Source organism: Ursus maritimus (assembly GCF_017311325.1).
Source record: "Ursus maritimus isolate PB19 chromosome X unlocalized genomic scaffold, ASM1731132v1 scaffold_X1, whole genome shotgun sequence".
NCBI lineage: Eukaryota > Metazoa > Chordata > Mammalia > Carnivora > Ursidae > Ursus > Ursus maritimus.
Window position 1 is genome coordinate 37,420,378 of NW_024423319.1, and position 24,307 is coordinate 37,444,684.

Consider the following 24,307-nt stretch of genomic DNA (forward strand, 5'->3'; position numbering starts at 1 on the left):
GCCAGAATCTTTGTTCAGCTGCACTGACTGAACAGACTTTGTAGGGGTTACCTGGCCAAGAGTGGTGGCGGCGGCGGCGGCAGCAAGGCTCCTGGGATAGCTCAGGTGAGCTGAGAGGGTATGTGCACACTTTTGTTCGCTGGATAACTCGGAGGCTAGAGGAGGTGAAGCAACTTGAACTTTATAGTTAATCAAAGTCTGCAGCTATACTTTTGAGGATTTGTCGGAATCCGATAGGCATGTGGAATAGTTGGGAAACTTCAAAACGAATGGGACACTTTTTGATCGGGGGATTGTGGTTGTCTGTTGAGGAGATTTTTCTGGTGATATCTGGTCTGTTGTGTGTAGGGTTGTTTTTCTTTTCTTTTCTTTTCTTTTCTTTTCTTTTCTTTTCTTTTCTTTTCTTTCCTTTCCTTTCCTTTCCTTTCCTTTCCTTTTCTTTTCTTTTTTCTTGTCTTGTCTTGTCTTCCGCGACCCAAAGTACCTGATAAGGAAGAACGAACGTGGGAGGGAGGTGTGGAGGGAGAAACCCTCCCAAGGCTGACAGGGCTTCCTTCTGGCTTCTGCTGACCCACAGCTGTGGGCAAATTATTGAAATGCAGGCATCATCGTGGATCTACAGTGTGTACAAGAGGTCTTTAAAAGCCCTTGGAAGTGGGGTGCATGGGCTGCGTGCTCTTGCACAAGAGAGAGTGGCAGTGGAGGCTGTCCCGTCCGTGCGGCCGGGGGTCCTCCTGCCCTGGTGACAGGTAGATCTTATTCTTTGATTTTTGCTCTAGCTTGAACTTTGATTTGCAGCCAGGGCTCTATCCCCTTCCTCCCCACTACGCTGCCACTCACAGTCCAGGGGCTTAACTGGGCTACTTGACCAGAGTGGGTGGAGGGGGGAGGGCAGCAAAATGATCCAAGTATTGCAAATGAAAATTGGTTCTGAGGTTTTGGAGCCTGCAGTTTGGGGAAAATCATCCAGGAAAATGAAACAAATATTAACATCCGGACGATCACATCTGGCTTCAAGATAAAGCATCGTGGTTTGTATTCATGTTTTACTGAAATATGGCTAATGTCTCATTTGTTAATCTCGGTTGTGAAATTAAGGAAATTGTATAGTGTGGAGGAATTTTAAAAAAGATTCTGTATTTATCCTTACAGAGTTCCTAGCAGGCCAGGGAAAAGTCTAAACACTTGTGTTGTCAGGAATAGGTTAAAAACAAAAAAAAGTCTTTCCATGTCCTTGGGTGTCTTCGGTTCCTAAATTAAAAGCAGGAAAAAAAAAGTCCCTTTCTGACCCCCCCAAACAGTGTTTCTTTGATTAGCTTTGATTTGAAATCATCTCACCTTCTGACAGCTTGCAATTCAAACACGAAACTCCTGCGTGCATTCTTGTGAGAAGAAGATGATGAGAATTCTCAAAAGCGGGAGGTCTGCGTTTTCCTAACTGTGTATGTAACCTTGGGCCCATGCTTTCACCTTCCTGTGAAAGCAAGGAGCTAGGCGTCGTGATTTCTAAAGTCCTTCCAGCCTAACATTCTGTAAAAATTGGAAGCGGATTCTCACAAGGCTGTAAAATGAGAGTTATAGGATGGGCTTATTCATCCAAGAGGGGAAAAAACGGGTAGTGGGGTAAGCCAGCCAAAAAGGAGAGGTGGAAGAGAGAGGGGGTATCGAATGGCAGAGGGGCCATTTTATATTGGTCTTTTAAATGTCCAGGAGTGTCTTAGTTAAGGCAGGTGATAACATCTCCTTTTCCGCTAAGGACAGAGATGAGATTTAATTGGCTGAACATGAATGTTTTCTAATACTGCTGCTGGACATTGGTCTTATCTTTACCAGTTAAAAGTATGTTCGCATGCTTAATTTTATTAGATTCGCCCCCTCCCCACCCCGCAGCATGACACTCTGAGGTGTACGGGACAGCCATCGTATTTCCATTATGCTGATGGGGAAACTGAGGGACAGAGCTGTTATCTTCACTAAATGGTGGTATTTGGGACTTGATCCTGGATCTGCTGACCACTTGTGCTCTTTTTATGATTCTGAATTGTTTTGTATTCTTTGATAAAGTTCTTCAACAATGGAACGAAAAGGAATTGTGCACTCTTTTTTTCTTCGAATTTCTTTGAACAGTCTTCTTTCTGGATGGAGTAGATGTGCCCCAGATAAGACTGGATCCGAGGACTTTTATGGTTTCGTTCCAACGCCAGGATATCTGGCCAACAATTGGAATTGTTCCCTGGTAGATGTTCCCTGCCATATGTTCCCTGGTAGATGCGTGTGCATAGATGTGGGCTATGACTCTGCCCGTGTAGACACGGGAAGCACTGTTCTCTGGGGAACATGCCTGTCATCCTTGCGCAGGGGCCACGCTAATCTCTGTATCGTCCCCATCTTGGGTGTATATACTGCCGAAGCCAGCACTCTGTGTAGCGTGGATGCCGAGTTTTTATTGCCTCTCCCTCTCTGCACCACTCCCAGGTGTGAGGCTGAAGTGGCGTCTACTTCATGCCGGTGCAGAGTTAGGTCTTCTGCATTCAGTTTGCTCTGAAAACACCTAATTGCTTCTACCTCCTATTTTGCTTCAAGTATAGCATATGGGGGAAACTGGGGGCGGTGGGGGGAGGGGGGCAACCAGCTAAGGACACCACCTTGGGAGTCATGCTCTCTCCCTCTCTCCCTCTTAAACGCCCGCCCTTCCTCTCCCACTCACCCGGGGCAAAAGCAGTTTGTAACCCACAGACTGGATTTCCTCTATCAGAGAACAATTCTCTTTAAGAAACTGAGGCAAATTTCCTGCTTTATAGCAAAATCGGGTTTCTATGTTAAGGCTGACCCACAGGTGAGGAACAAGTGATTTTCTTCTTAAGAGTTTGCCCAGCTCCCCCTGCGATTGCCAGTCCAGTGAGTAGCAAAAAATCCATCCCCCAACTGCAGCCCTTGTATTATTCTACGTGGCAGGCTCCCTCAACTTCCCCTGGTAATTTCCAACTTTCCACCCTCTGGACCCACCCCTCCCACTTGCCTGAGTTCACACAGCCTTCTTCGTGCTCTGTCTCTAGGCAGTGGGTCCTCATTGAAATTGTACTGCTTGAGACCGTCATCTCAATGCAAAACCCTGCACTCTGCTTCACCCAACCACCCATGACACGTGCGACCCTCTGGACTCGGGCTCCCTTATCTTAGATGTGCCCATTCCCTTTGTTAGCCAGAGGCTCTCTTTGAGACCTGAAGCCTTAGCTTTGATTCTGTTTACTGACTTCTCAATATGTGGTCTTTAACCTAAAGGCCCTCTTGTCTTCACAGTTGGGTGCAGTAAGACAGCCAAGAAGGAGCATTCCGTCCCCACTCTCCTGGGCTCTAGCAAATTGTTTGCGACAAACCCGACTTACAAATTTCTGGGTTTCCAGAAGTTTTTCTTTTTTTTTTTTTCCTTTTCAGACTTACCTAATGAACCCTCCGAGGTGAAGGGTTCTGATTCTCCCATGATCATCAGGCCGTGGACATAAAGAGCCTTTTCAATACCCACTGTGGCAATAAATTCTATGTCTCCAAGTTACGTATCATGTTTGCTTTGGAGGATTTTCCTCCTTTGAGCTTAAAAAACACCCCCCCCCAAAAAAAAACCAGTGTGGTGTGAGGGAGCATTGCACACTGAATCTGACATTACACAGACTCGGGTCGGAGTCAGTTTTGCATTTCTAGCTGCCCCTTCTGCAAGTTGCCATTTCTGCAGATACAAAAAAAAAGGGCACAGATAACGCCTCCTAAACATGGCTGCCACATAGAGAACATGGACTGAAATGCGCATTTCAAACGATATATACAAACATTAATTGTCTGCGTAAGACATTCGTCCGTTCAACGAGTATTTCCTGGACAGCGGTTGTGTGCCCAGCTCCGTGCCAGGCAAAAAGAGCACTGACAACGTGCATCTTGCCTTCACCGAGCCCTTTCCACTTATTCAAAGTACGTTTACACTGACCATCTCATTAGGTACTGCCACAGCGTAAGGAGGGCAGGATAGATAACCCCACTCCCCTGATGAGAAAATCGAGGCACAAAGAAACCCAGCCAGAAATGGGGCACAATTCTACTCTGCAAGTCCAATGGGACTTGAGACTACAACTTTATTCAAATGAAAGCCCGTCCGATTTCAGGCTGATAGCCTGCTGTTCCATATTTACTGTGAACCCCCGAAATGCAAGTGCCCTCATCTGGAAGGCTTGCCCTCTACACATCAGCTGGATATGCTGCCTCTGAAAGGGTCTACTGGGATCATACTGGTTTTTCAAATCAAACCTGATTTTCGTTTCAACTGATGCGGCTTCTGTCTGTAGACAGGCCCTCTTTATATAGCAGGGACTCGCCATCTGACTGAGTAGCAAGAGAGGCATGGGGGCAGAGGGCTTTCCCAAGAACAGGAAATACCCATTTATCCAAAATGTTCAAGGACTAGGAGGTTCTGGCAAACTAAATACCCTAATTGCCCCAGACTATCCCCCATTTACAAACCCCAGCCTCTGGCAGTCCACCAAACCAGCCAGGGAAAGCCAGAGGCACAGTAGTGTTTGTTGTAAGTCAGAGCACACGTGAAAATCAGGGTCAGTTTGTAAGAGGCTCCAGAAAGGGGACTGGGCATACATTCAGATTACTGATACCACTCATGCCTCCAAATACAATGAGATACACTTTAATACTTAAACTATGTGAACAGAATTAAATCTGATGACTTAAAGGCATTTTGGTATTTTGCAGTGTCCCATAACCTTCAATTTGAAAAACAATGGTCAATAAATAAGGCTATATATTGAAAAAAACAAACAAACAAACAAACCCAACTATGGTTCTTTTCAGCTTCTTATTCCTTGGATTCAGAGAAAGGGTAAGTTTGTTTTTATATATTGTAGTTTACAAATAACGTCGAATTCAATTTTTTATGGTTTTTAAATAGGAAGACTTCTTTACCACTAAGGCATCTCAATGTAATACTGAAAGGACATGAAATAAGACAGTAGAGAGGTCTGATCATTATTTCACTTTTTATAAAATAGCAGCTCCCTCTTCATTAACTAGATTTTGAGCTGTGTTACCTACACAGACACTCTTTAAATTGCTAATTAGTATTTTTTCAAACTTTGCCCGCTTTTCAGCAGATACTCTGATCTTAGTCAGATTTTCTTGTTCCGACCCTCGTGTAATCATGAAGTATAGACATGAAGTATAGTTATCTGTAAAATATATTTTTAAAATAATTGGCACCATGTAAATTTCACAACCCTCCTCTTACTAACCATTGAGCATCAAGAATCATTAAAATCATTACAAATCTATCTTTGTGAATCAAGCAAAGGCATTGAGAACCCTATTATCACCCCAAAGCTATTTAAAATCAAAGTTACTTTTCAAATTATCCCCATAAAAACCAGTTGTTAGGGACATTCGAGTGAGGGGCACTCAGATAGACGATTGCTTAAAGAGCCACTATATTAATTCTTTATTTAGCCACCGAGATTTTTTTCTTAAAGAAAAGAAAGCAACAATGTATTGCCATGGGATAAGAATCTATCGTCCATCAAATTAGTGTAATTGAATTTCAGAGTCTGCCTTTTAAAGCGGGCAAATGATTGCATGTTAGACTTTGAAGAAGAAAGACACATACAATCTCTATCTTTCCTTGTCTTTGGAGGCCATCTGCTGAGCTCTGTTGCTTGCATTAGCCTTCCTGGCCAGTAATAAAAAATGCAAAGCTCTTTAAATGATAAAAGGGAAGGAATTGTGTAAAGGGGCTCCTTAGAAGTGAAAAGGGCTGCTTCTCCCCTCAAGCACAAAATATGTGGCCCTTCAGGGCACCAACTTATTCTGAGTATAGTAAAACGACTTTTTTCTTTTATCTTTGAATTTAGGATTGTCCTTTGCTTGAAACTTCTCTCTGCCAATGTAAAATGAAAGACTGCCCTTTACATGATAATGACTCATATTTATAACGAGCGATCTTAACATTATCTATTTTTTTCAATAATATTGTTCAGGCCCATATTGTCCCATTTGGCAGACGAAGAAACTGAGGCCCCCAAATGTTTTAGGCACCCTAAGCAAAGCCCCATGCTGAGCTAATTGGTTGCAGAGCCTGGACCCTATTTTCCCTGAGAATCTTCACTTTTCTTTTAAAGCCAAGCTCCGTGTGCCTAGCTCCAGGAACAAGTCACTGGGATGACTACTGTTTGTCCAATTTCAGGTAATCTATAAGAGACTTCAGAACTTCTTCCAGTGACCACAATTTTTCTCATTCTAGACATAGTTCAGCAGTATGGGTCCTCCTCTGAAGCTCTTCAAAAACCAGAAGTACCAGGACCTGAAGCAGGAATGCATCAAAGACGGCAGACTGTTCTGTGACCCGACCTTTCTGCCTGAGAATGATTCGCTTTTCTACAACCGGCTGCTTCCCGGGAAGGTGGTGTGGAAGCGTCCCCAGGTAACTTTGTCTTTTGTTGGTTGGTTGGTTGGTTTGCTTTTTACCTTCTGTCTTCTTCTCAATCTCTTTCATCATCACTCTGCCCGGTGCACTGTTTCTCTCACACAGCCTACTACGTGCAAAGCTTTAGTACGGCACATGTTATGCATCTGTGCTTCTGACTCTAGCTTGAGGAATCTTGAATTTCAGTCATATTTGGTCACATAGCAATTTTAAAAGAAAAACAACAAAACTCCCAATGGGATGAGCATCAATGAAATGATCGCTACAAGGACAAGATGAAGTTTGCATGGGGGGAGGGGGAGGGTGGAAACTTCTTTGTTACTCTTGGGATACCATCACCTGGATCCCCTCACCATTAGCCAAGTGGAATCTAAGTAGGAGCGTAGCTTTCTCACTATCTATCGAAGGTTACTATGGTTCTCTGTGGAACAACTCTATATTGTGTCTCTAAAGTAAGTCTCAGGACCTCTTCACCAGCCCTGCAATGCAACCACCTCCTTCAGCAACTCAAGGTGGGCTTTCGTCAGCCAGCAAGCTTCATAGCTGCAACTTTTTAGTTGCAATTTCCACAGCTTACACTCACTCCTAAATGGACTTCTCACGAGAGCCCCTGCAGTTGCTGTAGGTTGCCACCAGGTGGTGCCAAATTACATAGGTCCCTCCAAGGCTCTTGGGTTTCCTATGTGACTGGAAGGAAAGGTCTCAGTGTTTGCCTGCAAAGTATGATAGCCATTGAGAGTGTGAGACTTGGAGAAGTCCTCTCCGTAGGAAGGAAGATGTCATTCCTGACTTTCTGCGCCTCCAGTTGTTGACATCCCCGCAGATCACTGACCTGCAATAAAAATCTGGGACACGTGAACAGAATTCACTAGCCACTAATTTGGTATGCAGAGGGGTAAGTTTTGTTTTGTTTTGTTTTTGCAGAAATGCACGGAGAAAATAAAGATGTGTTGTCTCAGTGCCACTCTTATGAATGGATGATGATGATGAGGGGCACCACTCTTTCCTGATGCCTGGATCTGAAAGAAAGGACATCGATAGGGCAGAAATAGTTGAAAAGGAGGCGGGACAATGAGGAAGGTTTTCTGTGGGGGAGGGATATCTTTTTAAAATAGGACAGACTTGCAAGTATTCCTAGGCCAAAGAGTAAACAGTAAAGAAGAAGAGGTTGAAGACACAGGAGAGAGAAGGAATGATTGATGAGGGAGAGGTCCTGGAGGAGATAGGAGGAGACCCAATGGGCGGCAAAGTCGTAAGCCAACATGAAGCCATTTCCCAGATGTGAACCAAACTGACAATGTTTCCTGTACTGGCTGGGTCTTGAGACACATGCTCCCTCCTCTCTCTTGGCTCAGTCCTTTGTCCTTTGCCTTCTTCTTCCAAATTCCGTGGACTGAATCCTAGATGGATTAGCAGGGAAGGAAAAAACTTAATAACCATGGCAAGAGTCCTTCTTGTCTCTGAAGCAAGCAATACCCCTTCCAGGGTGAGGGGCTATCAGAAAGAGAGGGTGAATTGGGGTGGGTAGGAAAAGGTATCAGCATTTATGTCATGCCTACCATGGGCCTAGAGACTGTGTTTGGAGTTTTCTGTACATTTTTTTCATTTCATCTTCGTTTGCCATGGCTTGGCAAGGTGGGTGCCGTATACATTTCTCCGATGTGGTTCTTTTTTTCTGGTTTGAAAACCAAAGGTAAATATTACTACATTTGTTTTATTGATGATGAAACTGGGTCTCAGAGAGAAGGTAAGAATTTGCCCGGGGCCTGACGGCTGACACCCTGGGATTTGAATCCAGGTTTGACTCCAAAACCCATGTTGGTTTTCACGCTGCCATGCTGCTGTGTCAGGGAGACAGCTATTTGGGTCTCTTCTTTTGCTAAAATTGGTAGTTTCCCACCAGTCGGTTCTCATATTCCTCCTCCCTGGGTCGAGGCTATACACCCATTAAATCATCCATCCTCTCCCTTTTGAAAACACACTGTGAGCTTAGTCTTAAGCCCAAAGGGAGAGTCTTGAGAAACATTTATTGAGCACCTACCCTGTGTGGTCTCTGTGTACTTTACAGACACAGCCCGGGGTGAGGTGCTCCCATTCAGGCTGGAGAGATGGAATGTTGAGCTATCAAAGAGTTAAATAATAAATGAACACCTGATAGAAGAAATGCTCTCTTCAGGCCCACAGACAGCAAATCCTGTGGGGTTTTGAAGGAGGGGGAGATCGGCATAGATCGGAGTGGTCGGGGAAGGGGCCTCTTGTGGGAACGAGGGAAAAACAAGGTTCTGGACCACCATCTGAGTCTCCTCAAAAAGCTCTGGATTCCTTTCCAGCCAGAGTGGAGGCCAAGCCTGTGGTCAAGAACCACGTCAAAGTTCTCTGGCCTCCCATCAGGAAAGCCGAGAGACAGCCCTGGGCCTCTCCGAATTGGCTCAGGGAGACCAGATGGGTCGTTGGCCTCACTCGCTTCATTGGCAAGGTTGTGATCCCGCTTTGCAGGGAAGCTTGCAGGCATCTTGTCCCTTGGCGTTGCCACACAGCCTCGTCCTCAACCAGGGCTGCTTTCTGAAGTCTCTACAATGGCAGATATTCTCTGTTTCTAGCCTTCCCATGTTCGACAGCTTCCGCCTTTGTAAGCCTTCTTGCCTGTAAACCCCACGGCTAGCTGAACCAAACGACTTCAGTTAAGGCCCCAGTAATCCTAGGGCAGGATTGAGTGTTCCCTTCTTCCCAACTGCCACTCCCTTGCTGTGTCCTAAGGAGCCACTTTAGACAGACGGGGATTATGGGAATGTTTTGCAGTGATTGGGGCCAGCTCACCTGCCCATACCCTCCACAGAAAAACCCTTCTCCTTAACTCCTCCAGTGGTCCGCTGGCCCCAGCTGTAGGCCTCGCTGCCTGGGTACACTGGTATATGGCTTGAGACATGTGTTCCTGAACTTTCCTGTCCTCCTGGGGCTTCATCCTATATAGTCTTAGTAAGTTCTAAGCTATGCCGATTTATATGGACTTACAGGGTGATCGTAAGACTTCAGGTACGGCTTTTAGGGCTGAAATCTGGCTGCCAAACTCCCATTAAAAAAATCTCTTCTCCAGCCACTCTCCCCTCCTACCCACCTCTGGCTTTTTTCCTGACTGACTCATACCCAGCTACAGCAGTGTCTTAGAGTCAGACACATCTAATCCCTTACTAAAGCGGAGCAAACCCTCTCGGGGATTTGAGCAGCCAGCTGTGGGGGGGAGGGGGGGTCAGGGCACCTGCACGAGATCTTCCATCAGCTCTGGTCGAGTTCTGACCTCGGTCTCTACTTACCATTACCCTCACCCAGATCCTTCCATGAGGAAGACCCTCCCCAGGGGCCGTTTCACTACCCTGGGGGCGGGGTGGAGGGTAATGAGGGTCTGGATGAAAGCCAAAGGTGGTAGGAATGGAAAGGAAAGTTCGATGAGGGGAGACATCAGAAACAGAATACAAGGGCCTCGGTGACAGATTGCCTGGGAGGAAAGAGTAAAGGGGAAGCACTTTTCTCTATGCTATTAGAAGTTTCCAGCTCCCTGCTGAATGGGGTACCTCTGTGCAGTAGTTTTGGCCTAGACTGGTCATAAAGTTCCTATCGTTCCCAGAGATCATGTCCCCCAACCTGACTAGTCCTCATGTTTTCCACCAGTGACACAGTCGAAGAGACTTGGATGAGCCCATCCTGTTTATCTCCATCTGTCCTGTTTATTTTCAATGGTGCCTTTTACCAGCTTTCTCACAGTACAATTTATAGACCGTAAAATTCACCTGTTGGATGAGTACGAGGCAATGAGTTTTAGTAAATTCACAAAGTTGCGAAAACTTCATCACGGTAGAACAGTCACATCGTCCCCGTAAGACCCTTTGTGCCCATTTGCAGCGAGTAACACCCCTCCCCATCACAGGCACTCACTAATCTACTTGGGTTTCTATCTAGATTCGCCCAGCTCTAGAAATTTAATTGGAACAGGAAAGTAACAGTAACTGGTTTCTTTTGCATAGCATAACATTTTCAAGGCTCATTCATGTGGCAGCATGTCGTCAGTTTGTCCCTCCGATGGCTGAACAGTATTCCTTTGCAGGGACATGTCAATTCTTTCCAGTTAAAGCCAGTTGAGATTTATATCTGGAGGCTTCTAGCCAAAGTCTGAAGGTTCACATAAGAAGATAACGATGTCGTGACTTGGTTGCCTAGGTTGGAAGTGGAAGTGAAGCTTAAGACCTGAATTCTCAGGCTTCATATTGAGTTTTCCTTGGAGGGGTAAGGAAGGACGTGGCTCTTTTACTGATGACAAACTCCTCCCACAAAAGGAAAATTCCCCTGCAGGTAAAGTGAACTCCTTGAAGGGCTGGTCCAACATTGGTCCCTGAGCCCAGCTCCACCTACGAAGACCAAGCCTGGAGATGGTTCAATTTTCTAAGGATAAGATAATGGCTACTTGGACCAGCTCGCACAGCCCTCAGGTCCCAAACAGCAGCCCTGAGGCCTTCTGGGACTAGTTAGGGTGCTGGACTTGGTCATAAGTATCTATTACAGGGCTGGCCTCACTTGCAGGTGGCCAGGCCCCCATCCCATCAGTACTGCAGGACTGCATGGAGCACTCTTAGAAAGGCCTCCACTCTTCTGGCTGCTGGTTTTCTCGGCCTCCTTTCATTTTACTGTGGTTCTTGAGGTTGACCTGAGACCTCAGTGTTTATTGTCCGCCCATTTCATCTGTGTAAAAAAGTTGCAAAAGCCACGTATAATGACATGTACAGGGCTCCAAGCCTGGTAATCATATGTCTCCCTCTCCCTCAATCTTCCAGAAGTCTCTGCGAAGGGAGATGAGGTGAGGACAATGGGAAGGACTCTCAGTGCTCAGCTAAGAGGACATATTTCCTAGAGAATCTGTTTTGCATGTAGAAGGCTTTGGCTCAGGGATGGGGGTATGTGGGGACCGTTCCTGGCTTTACCCTTGGTGTCCAACTTCCTAGTTGTGTGTGTTTCCCCCTAAGAAATTATTTTGCCTTGACAAACAGCCCAGTTCAAGGATCACAGCAACTGTGCCAACACAGCTGGGAGCCATTAGAGGCCCAGCATCTCCCCTCCCTCTCAAGCCACCCAAATATGTGAACATGTGAGCTGTGACCTCTCCCCAACTCCATTCCTTACCAGTCCAGCAGAGCTCAGGCTGAAATATCCCATCTGCAGTCTCCATCTCGGCTCTGAGCTACAAAAAAATTTCTCCTGCCTTACTTCCTTACTCCCAACATGTAGACACCCCATTGTCCAAAACTAGGGAAAAAGTCAATAAATAACCATCTCATTATTTTCCAATGTGTCACCAAAAAAAGTCCATTTGGCCTTTAGATTTGCACTGGCTTATTACCCTTTACCCTTTCTCCCCCCTGAGCTCGTTTTTAGTCTCTGACTTCTTTAAAGAGGTAGAGGATATGGCGTAATAAAGATTTTCTCCCATGTTTCGCATCACGGTGCTGACATAAGCAAGAGATTGATTCCCATTGAGTGGATTAAACTGAGGAGTTTAAAGCCTATTGGTGATATTTAGCCTGGAACTGAAAGCTGAGATATAACTTAAGCAAGTCTTCCAGAACGATAAAGAGCTTTTAGGCAAGTGTTAAGCAGAAAGGCATGAAGATCCTTCCCTAACTATACATGCTTTTGAAGAATCTAAAACTTCAGTCCTAGGTCTCCTACTAACTAGCTGCATGCCTGGAGGGGCAAGTTGCTGCCCTTTCCTGAGCCTGTTTTCTCCTTTGTAAAATAAACAGGTTGAGTAAATAGTCCCTAAGATTTTTTTCAGCTTTGACAATCTATGGCCTGTTAATTTATCATGTTTTAAAACCCATTGTTAAATGGCCATCCATCATGCATGAAGAGTGGTGAAGGAAAACTGGGACACGGGCCAGTTTACAAGAGGGAATAGAAAATAAGGGATTTTTCTGGCCCAAATTTATATTCTTTCATGATTACACACACACACACACACACACACACACACACACACACACACACAGAATGACCACATTCAGCTTGGATCTATGGGAGAATAATTGCCCAGTTTTTCAATTTGAGTTCTGTTTACAGGTATTTGCTCATTTATGTGACCCTTTATGTCTTGAATAAAAGCTGGCACGCCAAAAGTGTTGGTTGAGCCTGGATCCCTGCTGTGAAGTGAGAGCCTCGTGGCAATCCAAGACATTGTAATGTAACCCCAACCACCAACAACTTACATAAAACCAGCAAATAAGTTGCCTTAATAATCTAAAAGCACATTTTTCCATACATCAATGTTCACTTTATTGATTTTCCTTACTAGGCAACTATTATTTGCATCATCTAAACCCAATAAATCATTGCATAATCCTATGTCTTGCTCCAAATAAAATGGTAACACCTGGCCCACAAGAAAAAGCTGTTTAGTTTCATCTTAGGGCAAAGAAAGAATTAGGAGAGAAAGAATATCAGGGCCTAATTCACCCAACACACCTGCTCTAAGCTCAATAAGTGAAAAAACAGGCAAGTCCCAACCCATAAAAAATATTAAGATAGAAGTCTTCTTCTAAGACAAAAAAGTAATGTTGAGACACTAGGTATGCATCTAAAAAAAACCAAAACACCCAGAAAATCCCAAACTGAAGACCCACCCAACCCTCTCCTTTTGGCAGAGGGATGCCCAATTAATCTTTAGTTTGGATTTGTCCCTGCCTAGAATGTTTATTTCTTTCCAGAGTGATTTTGGCTTTTAAAAAATATATGGAATGTTTCATTCTGTAGACCAGACCCTTCATCAAGGAGAATTATGTCCATTAAAAAAAAAGAGGTTTGAGAACCAGAAAAATATAGCTGTCTCTATTTAATAAATTTAAAAAGGATATATGTCTAGATTTTCTTTCCATTTGAGACTAGGATTTATTTCTGCTGGGTAAGCAGAATGTCAAGGTACCGGCCAACGGCCTCCTGCACGAAGCTTTCTCCAGCTACTCAAGACTTCATTGGTATTTCCTGCCTTTGAACTCTGCAAGTGCTTATTCTCTGAGTCACACAGTCATGTCTTCCATTATGTGATATTATGTATGTAGCAATGCCTTTGTCTATGCCTGCCTCTCTACCCCTTATGCCTCCATACCTCTCCCTTGTCCAACGGCCCCACACTAGTCATCCCTAAGGCTTCAACTTGAGTTGTCACCACGGCTATTCAATCTATTCTGTCTACCACCAGTGAGACTTTGGGGATCCTTCCTCTAGACACCGAAAATAGACATTGAAAATAGCTTCAGTGTGCCCTCAGACATTGTGCCGTCAATGTATTATTTGGGTCTCATTTTCCTACTCGCTGTGGGAATGGCACAACTGTTGACATGTTGGGGGAAAAAGACACATATGCCCCAAACAAATACTAACCCCCCCCCCTCCCCGGTCCGGCTTCCCTCAGAACAACCTCTGTGGGAAAAGAGTGTGTTGAAGTGCTCCCGTGAATGGTCAATTACCACCTGCTATTAGTGCTGCTGCCATCTATATTCACCCAAAGATGTGGAGAAATCTAGTTGCCATGGAGACTGCCGTTGCCTTTGCTTTATGTTGGGGGAAGGGCTTTCTGTATAAGGTCTCCTAACTCATTTTCCCAGGGAGGAAGAAGCATTCACCACCACCGGGCCTTGTCTTTTGAAATGCAATTACCCTTCCAGGCCCAGGTGCTTCAGAAAATCTCATCGTGATCAATAGGACCGGAATGCAACGTGCTAATCTCTAGTCCTCTTCAAAAGCTCGCTGCTGCTGGGAAAACTCTGCCCAACTGCAATGCTAGTTCTGAGCGCCCCCACCAGCCCATCTCAACCTGTCTCATCGCATCCCCTCCTCCCATTTCTCCTGCCACTTCCCCTCATAACCCTGTCTCCGCGGCTGGATGATTGACTGCTTTGTATTTTTCCCCACAACCCCACCCCTCCCTGGACCTTCCCTTTATCCCACTTATGGAAGTCCTAGGCGCTCTCTGTCCTGCCGACCCCAGCTCACGCTGACTCTTAGGAAACGCTTCCCACACCCTTAGAACCAATTATTGTATCCGCAGGACATCTGTGACGATCCCCGTCTGATCGTGGGCAACATCAGCAACCACCAGCTGATCCAAGGGAGACTGGGGCACAAGCCGATGGTGTCTGCGTTTTCCTGTTTGGCCGTTCACGAGTCTCACTGGACAAAGGTATCCCCCTCTTTTGTGAGACCTCAGTCAGTTTCCACCTTCTTGTCTTCCTTAGTAATTTGGGGGAAAATCGGGTCGTAAACTTTTTAGATTGTTCAATTCCTGAATTATGAGAATCTTTTGCAAATTGTGAGGATTTTTACCAATACAGAAAGTTGAGGGGCGCCTGGGTAGCGCAGTCGTTAAGGCGTCTGCCTTCGGCTCAGGGCGTGATCCTGGCGTTCCGGGATAGAGTCCCACACTGGCCTCCTCTGCTGGGAGCCTGCTTCTTCCTCTCTCACTCGCCTGCTGTGTTCCCTCTCTCTCTGGCTGTCTCTCTGTCACATAAATAAAATAAATAAAATCTTAAAAAAAAAAAAAGAAAAAAGAAAGTTTAAAGAATTTTACAGGGAACACCTACATATTCACCTAGATTCGTACCATTGACATTTTACTCTGTTGGCTTGGCCACACGTTCGTTAGTTGATCTTTCGTCACTTGCAGCCCTTTGACGTCATAGCTCTGCAAACTTGTGTTGTCTGCTCTGGTTGGAGTATAGAGCCAGCAGGAGCCGGGAAATCACAGATATGAATAACAGAAAAGACAAGAAAAATAGAAACAGTTCCTTGAAATGGCTCTAATAAATTCTAGAGTACAAAAATTCCTTCGGCATTTAGGTTGAGTCGAAGGCAGTGAAGTGCTGGCTTGATTTGACTTGATTTTTCTTCAGGCAAAAGAATTTTTGAAGACTAATGTGTAATTGCATATATAAAGGAGAATTTCCCCAACATAATTTTGTTCAAGGTGTGAATCAAATCCATATAGAATCTACATGAAATCTCTAGGATGGACCTTTAAAAACCGAAAGTACAGGGGTCTTGTATTTTCAATGATTTTGTCTTTTAAAATGACTTAATTAGGTGGTTAAACGTGCAGCTGTGAATATGTTTGTATAGATGGTTTCTTATGATCGAGTTTGTAGATTATCTGTGGGAAATAATTTAATCCTTAATTGGCTGCCCCTCAGTCACACTGTGTATTCAGGGCTGGCATGGTAATAGTATCCTCAGCAAAACTGACCTAGGGAAGCAAAAGTTGTGGGGGAAAAAATGCCCAACCTTGGGCTTCCCAACCTAGACCCAAACCAGATTTATTTGGTGTGTTTCCTACTGCCATATAGATTTGTCGGAAGTCAACTGCAACTCAATATTTGGATGTGGTCTGGCAAATAACAGTTGTCTGACTGTTCTTATATTTCCAGACAATTCCCAACCATAAGGAACAGGAATGGGATCCTCGAAAACTCGATAAATATGCTGGGATATTTCGCTTCCGTTTCTGGCATTTTGGAGAATGGACTGAGGTGGTGATCGATGACTTGCTGCCCACCATCAATGGAGATCTGGTTTTCTCCTTCTCCACCTCCATGAATGAATTTTGGAATGCTCTACTCGAGAAAGCTTATGCAAAGTAAGGAGGGGGGTTGACCAGTCAGTGGTCAGGGCTCATGAGGAAGGGAAGGCCACATTTGTTTAACTGGGGTGGGATATCAGTCAGATCCAAGGCATTGCTTTGGGCCTGGGCCTGACCATCAGAAATCCGGCATGACAGAGAAATGAGCTCTTCTGGTTTCCATTAAAAACCCTCCCTGCTCCTAGGTGTCCCTTCCAGCTGCTAACCTACAGATCATATGGCATGATGGCCTCAACTTTTCTCCTTCCCTAATATTCACCTGGAGAAGGAAGCTTATTTATGGACTGTCCTTGCTTAACATAACCTAAGCCTAGAAATCCCTGACTACAATCTCAAAATATCTCTCATTTCATACCTCGAGACAAGCCAGCTGGTGAAGGCTGGCTGGGCGGGGACTGTTCTAATTCTTGGGAACAAGAGGTCCTTGACCTGGAAAAACCCATTTACTGACATAACCTTGTATATTTGCCCCCAGGCTGCTTGGTTGTTATGAAGCCCTCGATGGTTTGACCACCACTGATATCATTGTGGACTTCACTGGCACACTGGCTGAGACTGTTGACATGCAGAAGGGAAGATACACAGAGCTGGTTGAGGAGAAGTACAAGCTGTTCGGGGAGCTGTACAAAACATTTACCAAAGGAGGACTGATCTGTTGCTCCATTGAGGTTTGTCCCCCAAAACAACCATTGTTGGCTCACAGTACAAAATTAGTAGGGAATGTCACCTTTCCCCCAGAGATTCAGGAAAAAGCATTATGGTGCTCAGAAAACTAACAATACCGTGGAGTCCTGGAGCAGAAGCCACAGAACTTTGACTTAAAAAAAAAGAAAAGAATTTATTTATTTATTTATTTATTTATTTATTTATTTATTTATTTCAGACAGAGAGAGAGTGAGAGAGCGAGCACGAGTCAGAGGGGCGGAGGGGCAGAAGGAGAAGCAGACTTCTCGCTGAGCAGGGAGCCCGATGTGGGGCTCAATCCCAGGACCACAGGATCATGACATGAGCCGAAGGCAGACACTTCACTGACTGAGCCACTCAGGCGCCCCAGAGCTTTAACTTTATATCCTTCCGTACCAACCATCCCACTGGGGCCGATGCAGTTTCTGAGCTTGTGTAAAGAGCCTCTGCTAAATTATTCCTCCTGCCTCTGCCCCTGGAGGTGGAGGTTATAGCTGTTTGCTCACGCAATAAACCAACCCCACCAAATTTTGAAGCTGTTCATATTAGTGTACTACTGTGGGTAGTTTCGATCTGAATTGTTTATGTGAGTTATTATATTAAATTCTTCATTTCCTTTCTTTCATTTGCTTTGTGTCAAGTCAGGTGTCCAGATAAAATTTCTATCCGCTTAGGGAGAATTGGCTTCAACCATACTGGGGTAAACCAATCAGGGAAGAGGAGGAACCAGGCCTTGAGTCTCCCAATTCTTGTGGCCTTATATATCTCTCTTTGCTCTCAGTCTCCCAATCAGGAGGAGCAAGAAGTCGAAACTGACTGGGGTCTCCTGAAGGGCCATACCTACACTATGACTGATATTCGCAAGATCCGTCTTGGAGAGAGACTGCTGGAAGTCTTCAGTACTGAGAAGCTCTATATGGTTCGCCTGAGGAACCCCTTGGGACGTCAGGAATGGAGTGGCCCCTGGAGCGAAATGTGAGTGACATTTCACTTGGATGGCCACGTCTCCAAAGCCCTATAGTTCTCCCAACTCATCCCTCCAGATTGCTACTGGGCTGTCAGTGCTTAGTGACATCCGTGGGGTCTGTGACCCAGCCAGAGGCAGAATAAAGCAGGCCCAATCCTCACGGCTTCCGGTCCTTTGTCATCCGGCTTCCTGTAGGAAGTCAATGGTAAACCTAATGGCTTAACACTTCATTCCTTTGCCTTTAGTTCTGAAGAGTGGCAGCAGCTGACTGTGGCCGACCGCAAGAACCTGGGGCTTGTTATGTCTGATGATGGAGAGTTCTGGTGAGGAGGGGTTTTCTGTGCTAAGGGCATCGGGGCTCCCACATGGAACTACCGAGGTAGGTATTCAGCACCACCTTCATTTCTTTCCTGCCTTCCTTCCATTCAGGATGAGCCTGGAGGACTTTTGCCGCAACTTTCACGAGCTGAGTGTCTGCCGCAACGTGAACAACCCGATTTTTGGCCGCAAGGAGCTGGAATCGGTGGTGGGATGCTGGACTGTGGACGATGATCCCCTGATGAACCGCTCAGGGGGCTGCTATAACAATCGTGATACCTTCCTGCAGAATCCCCAGGTTTGAATCTATTTGTTGTTGCTGTTTTTCTTTGCCTCTAACTTCTCAAGGCAATAGGAACTCGGGTCTTACCTTGCAGTATTTCTTCGATATCCGTTTTTCAATTTGCAGCTGTTGTGTAATATTCATCCATCAAGGTGCCTAGGGATTGGCTCAGACGCTATAAGTCATGGCAGACTGTGTCTGTTGCAGACACGTATGTTGGGAACAATATTAAAACTCCTCTGGCTGCCTCTCCCCTGGTGCTATATTGCTTGGTGTGGCTCTTTGTGACTGTCCCTCATCGGGCAGAAAGGATCTGCTCCCAGACACTCTCTCAATTCCTTTTCATTTCTTGACTGCCCACCTGTTCTCTTGGGTGCGCATTTACAATACGCGTCGTCTTTCTCGTGCAGTGATTCCTCTGAATGCCACCATTATGCCTCCCTTTTCTCACCCAGAACTAGGACATTTTGCTCGGGATCTGAAGCACTACCCCATCAGTGACCCCATCCCATCCATCTTCCGTTACAGTGCTCTTCCACATGATCCATTAGGGGTCAAGGCCAGGCACGCCCCGAAGCAAAAAATCCAAACATCCAAAGCCTGAATCGATAATAATCTTGATGGTTTTACCCCCAAATGTGCCGATGAGATAACCCATGGGAGGCAAGAATTCTGACTGTACTGCCACATTACGTGGGTATGTCTTTTCTTTCCATGGGCCTCACTGGCCAGGCATTTTGAAGGACCCTAAGACGAGTAGGCTGATTTATTTAACTCATACTCCCCCCCCCTTCTTTCCATCTTAATTGTCCTTAACAAAAGGAAAGCTCCCGTTACCACCTCATCCCCCTGTACAACCCTGGAAATGTTTCAAATATCAGACACATCGACCAAGCTGGAGAAATGAGCTTTTGGCTTCAGTCTTAACTGTCTGCACGAGACTGATCGTTAGGGGCCTTGCAAACCTATGGTTCTGGTTTTATTTTCTGATTCTTGCTAAAGGGAGGGAGCGAAAAAAGCAAAAAGCGAGAGACACAGAGAGAGAAAGAGAGAGAGAGAGAGAAAGATGGAGACAGAGGGCACACTCAGATGCCTTTTAGTTTTCCTTCTCAATGGTACCATGACTCCCTCAGATGATGTCTCAGAGTCTCAAGCACAGATCTGCAGCTTCCCCGCAGAGCGGGTAGCGAAGCATCAGTTCTCCAAGGAAGTGGATACAGCCCCTGCACAAGCCACTCATCTGGGCTGGCTATCGGAGGCTAGCCGAGGGGGATGCCGTAGTATCAGGCTAAGTCAAACAAAAGTGCCTTTCGCCTTTATGGATTCTGGCATTTTTTGGTGTGCAGCTTTGAAAAGCAAGGGACAGTTGAAAATAAACCCAACAGCTTACCAAGAAGCATCGCCTCTTCGGCATCAAAGACCCAGGCATGAAGCGGTCTCTCGATCCACGCCGAATGGCACAGGGAGGAGCGGTATATGCTCTCCACTTAGCAAGCCCCTGAATTATCCCAGGCCTCAGTGTCTGCTCGGTGGCAAAGCCCAGAAAATATTCAGAGTCTCTGCTCCTCAGTGTCGTTCTCTTCCCTGAAATCTGAGCTGGCTCATCTGAAAAGGAAGTGCTAACTTAGCTCCTTGGTGGCCTCTTTCCCCTAGTACATCTTCACCGTGCCCGAGGATGGGCACAAGGTCATCATGTCACTGCAGCAGAAGGACCTGCGTACTTACCGCCGCATGGGAAGACCTGACAATTACATCATCGGCTTTGAGCTCTTCAAGGTAAGAAGGGGCGTGTGGAGTAGAGAGAATAACGGCAGACAGAGTCCCGGTTAGGACGGCCTGGGTGAGGGGAATGAAATAGGTCCGAGGATGAAGAAAGCACAGGACCCAGGATCTCCTAAGGCGAACGCCGGAATTCGAGCGCAGTGGAGCAGCTCACGGTGTCTCGTTTCCAGGTGGAGATGAACCGGAAGTTCCGCCTCCACCATCTCTACATCCAAGAGCGTGCTGGGACCTCCACCTACATCGACACCCGCACCGTGTTTCTGAGCAAGTACCTGAAGAAAGGCAACTACGTGCTCGTCCCGACCATGTTCCAACACGGCCGCACCAGCGAGTTTCTCCTGAGAATCTTCTCGGAAGTGCCCGTCCAGCTCAGGTTCGGCTCCCGCAGCCAGCCCTGCAAACTCCTAGCCTCTGCTTTGCCGCCTGTGCAGACACGCAAAAGGACAACCTGTCCGCCGTCAGACCTCACTGATGTGATGGTGGTAGAAATAGTTCTCAAAATGGTTGTTTTCGTACTCATGACAAACTTCCCGGTAGAGGTCTGAGCTTCAGAGCTCCGGGCTGCCACTTCGGGGGAATAGGCCTGTAGCCGAAGCTTTCCCACATAGATCTTCTCTTCTGTTCTCTGGCTGACTCTATTCCTCTCTTAGCCAGCTGGCACTTCTCGCAGCTCCTCTCTTATGTTCTGAGTGCTGGGTCACCAGAGCTGCCTTTTCACCCCAGCCCTGCCTACTCTGATCTTTATCTGCTGGTTCTTAATGCCAGGGGAAAGCAAAACAGACTCATAAAACCGAAGCCATGTCTGAGGAGGAGCGAGCTGGCTCACTCAGCATTTCATGCCTATCTCCTCATCAGAGGGCGCTCGTCATCAGTGGCATGTCTTCTTTTTGATGTTCCAGGGAACTGACTCTGGACATGCCCAAGATGTCCTGCTGGAACCTGGCTCGTGGCTACCCGAAGGTGGTGACCCAGATCACCGTCCATAGCGCGGAGGGCCTGGAGAAGAAGTATGCCAATGAAAGTAAGAGCCGCAGAGGTGTCTGGGAAAGCAAACTTCAGTTCCATTTAGTGCATGTAGGGTTAGAAAAGGTGGTCATGAACGATGCTCTCCAGGGGTATTTTCAGTCTCGGGAAGTCAGGATGGCTGTCAACGTGGACAGAGAACGGGATGTGAACTTCCTTGGGCAAGGCCTACGTACTATTCGTTTTTATAAAGAATGGAAAAGAAAAGGGAATCGGGAGCCAGGGTTCGAGGTCATTCTGGTACCCAGGTGTTAGGCTAAAATGGCCCAGTGAAAGAGTTTCTCGACTCCCTAGAGAGAGAACTGTATTCACTCTGTTAAAAAGCGACTGTCACTTTGTTCCAGCCGTCAATCCGTATTTGGTCATCAAGTGTGGAAAGGAGGAAGTCCGTTCTCCCGTCCAGAAGAATACTGTTCATGCCATTTTTGACACCCAGGCGATTTTCTACAGAAGGACCACTGACATTCCTATTATAGTGCAGGTAAGGGTGTGAACAGGGACACCCCCCCTTCCCCCAGGATGGCTCACATTGCATTCGAGATGCTAGATTTTCCCAAGTGCCTCAACTATCCAGGATACAGAGCAAGGGTCATCCTGGTCTTTGGCTGTGTATTTTTACTCCAGGACACCTGCCATCAAGCACAGACCCTGACTTCCTCATTCATTTCCATTGTAAATATCCTCTCCTCTGTCCCTTTCATTGTGGGTGGAAGCCTACAGGCTCCCAGGTACACATGTTGTGACATGTACCATAAAATCCCATGAGGGGAAGCATATGCCAGGTCAGAGGACCCTTATCCTGTTAGGTCAGGATGGACCACTATCGTTTGGCTGTTTTTCTGCCCAGCTGCCTTTACAAAGCCATCGCATAGCTCAAGGCTGACCTTGAGCCCTGCTGGCTGGCTTTTCACCTCTCCTCTTTTAGGTAGCTTCATCAGCCAGAGCCCATTCTCAGGAAAGAGAGTCTCCCGGTTTTTAAAACAGACCTTTCCAAGTTCAGCACTAGGTTCTAGACGCCACTGGGCCAAGTCCAGTCTCACGGAGGGTGGTTCACATTCCCTGTCTTGACTTGTCTCTCCAGGTGTGGAACAGCCGAAAATTCTGTGACCAGTTCCTGGGGCAGGTTACTCTGGATGCTGACCCCAGCGACTGCCGTGATCTAAAATCTCTGTACCTGCGTAAGAAGGGTGGCCCGACTGCCAAAGTCAAGCAGGGCCACATCAGCTTCAAGGTTATTTCCAGCGATGATCTCACTGAGCTCTAAATCTTCAGCTCTAGGGAATCCTGACAGAGCTTTCCATCCTTCTCTTTTCTGTCAGGTGCCAGGTCTTACCTAATCCATACTCCTTTGAAAGAAAGAAACTCACAGTAACTAACTTCTCCTTTCTTCTGATAAATCCCCCATACCTCCCGATCCAGGTAGCATCAGTAGCTACATAACCTATATACCTCCAGCAGCTGGACAGGGGGAGGTGACAGTCCTATGTGGAGATCATACAGACGTTTGCCAACAAAACGATCTCCGGGGCTTCCGGGGGTGAGATTCGAGCAGGACAGCAAGGGCCTGGATACCCTACAGGTGTCTTTGCTGCTTTCAGGCGCCCAGTGATATCTTCCCCGTAGGGCGTGTTGAGGAAGGAGGAGGGGTGATCAAGGCCAAGCTGGTCTAGCCTGACATCCCAGCTCCCGACTGAACACTTGAGACTTGCCTGCAGCATTGTAGCCCGTGGCCCGAGCCTGCTTCTGAGTCCCCAGCTCTTATCGCCACCAGCACCAATGCCACCTCCGCCGCCACCACCACCGAACACCACCAACCATCACCACCCCCGGAGAGTGTAGTCCTGCCCTCACCCAAGTCACCCCCCACAGTAAGTTTTACCTTCATGCTGAGGATGCTTCCTAGGTGCTTAATGACGAGCCGGAGCTCAGTGAGGCCTGGACAGCGGGAAGGGCCCGAGCTCCAGCTCGATGGAAGCCAGCTGTGTGCCACAAAGAGGGAAATGTGGAAGAAGCTGCAGTGGGAGACACAGCCTCGGTCCCCCACCCATCCACACACACCTACACTCACACACGCGCACACAGGCGCGCACGAACTACCGGTCAGGCAGTCAGCGGGCGAGAGGAAGGACGAAAAAGTACCACGCACCCCCTGAAAGGATGAGAAAACCCACCCAGGCATATAGTACAGCCAATTTGGGGCCCCTGACTGCAATGTGAAATCTCCTGCTGCTGCTAGGTTTACAAACAAGCCCATTGTCCTGTGCCTCCTAATATCATTGGTACTGAAGACCCCGCCTGGGGGCTTGAGATTTTGGGTCCCAACCCTGGGCCTCTTGGTTGGGAAGCTTCACTCCCTGGGGGGCGTTTGTTTGTCCTCTTGTTTTTTCAGTATTTCTACAGAATTTTCTCTAGAGTCAGTCATTCTGAAATGTTCTTCCCTCTGTATCTCATCTATCGACATTCTACCCCTCCTTCAAGGTCCAGCGTAAATGCCACCTCCTCCATGAAGACTTCCCTAACCCCTCCCAACCCCCACCTCTGACAATATTTCAATGCTTCCGCAATGATGAAGAAAAAACATAGTTGTAGTACTTAGTCTAGTCCAGCACGCATTCATTTAAAAATATATTTCGTAGGTTGTTTTTTTTAGCTCACTCATTTCTTACCATGTTTTGCAGTCTGTGTAACTTCTGCAGTGCCTTCACCACACTGCCTTACATAATCCAAACCACAATAAAGTTCACATTCAATAAACTGACCAGTCTTGATTTGTTGGCATGGGAGAGATGGCCAGAGTGACCGTCTCTTGAGACTCGTTCTGGAGCTGCTAGAGTTGGGAGTGGGGATAAGGAATCTGCACTCTGAGCCTAACAGGGCAGTGGGTGGCGGGGGTGGCAGATGGGGACGTTGGGAGAACGGGTGGGGGGGGAACCTCTTCTATTCCACATTTAAGTATATTTGCACAGTATCTGGTGTTACACGGTTTTGAAACCCCTATGGGATCGGACTCCAGGCCAAAGCTACGGTGGCCAGATCTTTCAAGCACAGACCTCCCAACAGAAGAAAATACCATCTCCTTCCTCCATCAGCCAAATGGATGAGAAG

General features: G+C 46.6%; 1 protein-coding gene across 2 annotated transcripts; it reads left to right on the forward strand.

Annotated features, from left to right (window-relative positions):
• On the forward strand, positions 1–23,960 carry CAPN6 (calpain 6). Of its 2 annotated transcripts, none has more exons than XM_040629042.1 (13): positions 1–118; positions 6,290–6,469; positions 14,562–14,693; positions 15,934–16,142; positions 16,621–16,813; positions 17,611–17,804; positions 18,042–18,119; positions 18,226–18,412; positions 20,051–20,173; positions 20,350–20,552; positions 21,079–21,200; positions 21,547–21,683; positions 22,284–23,960. In XM_040629042.1, the coding sequence occupies exons 2-13, from the start codon at positions 6,305–6,307 to the stop codon at positions 22,464–22,466; spliced, it is 1,926 nt and encodes a 641-aa protein (XP_040484976.1). In that variant the 5' UTR covers positions 1–118; positions 6,290–6,304; the 3' UTR covers positions 22,467–23,960. The 2 variants fall into 2 exon arrangements, with proteins under 2 accessions (XP_040484976.1, XP_040484970.1); XM_040629036.1 differs by having other exon boundaries at positions 1–105.
• The last annotated feature ends 347 nt before the right edge of the window (positions 23,961–24,307 follow it).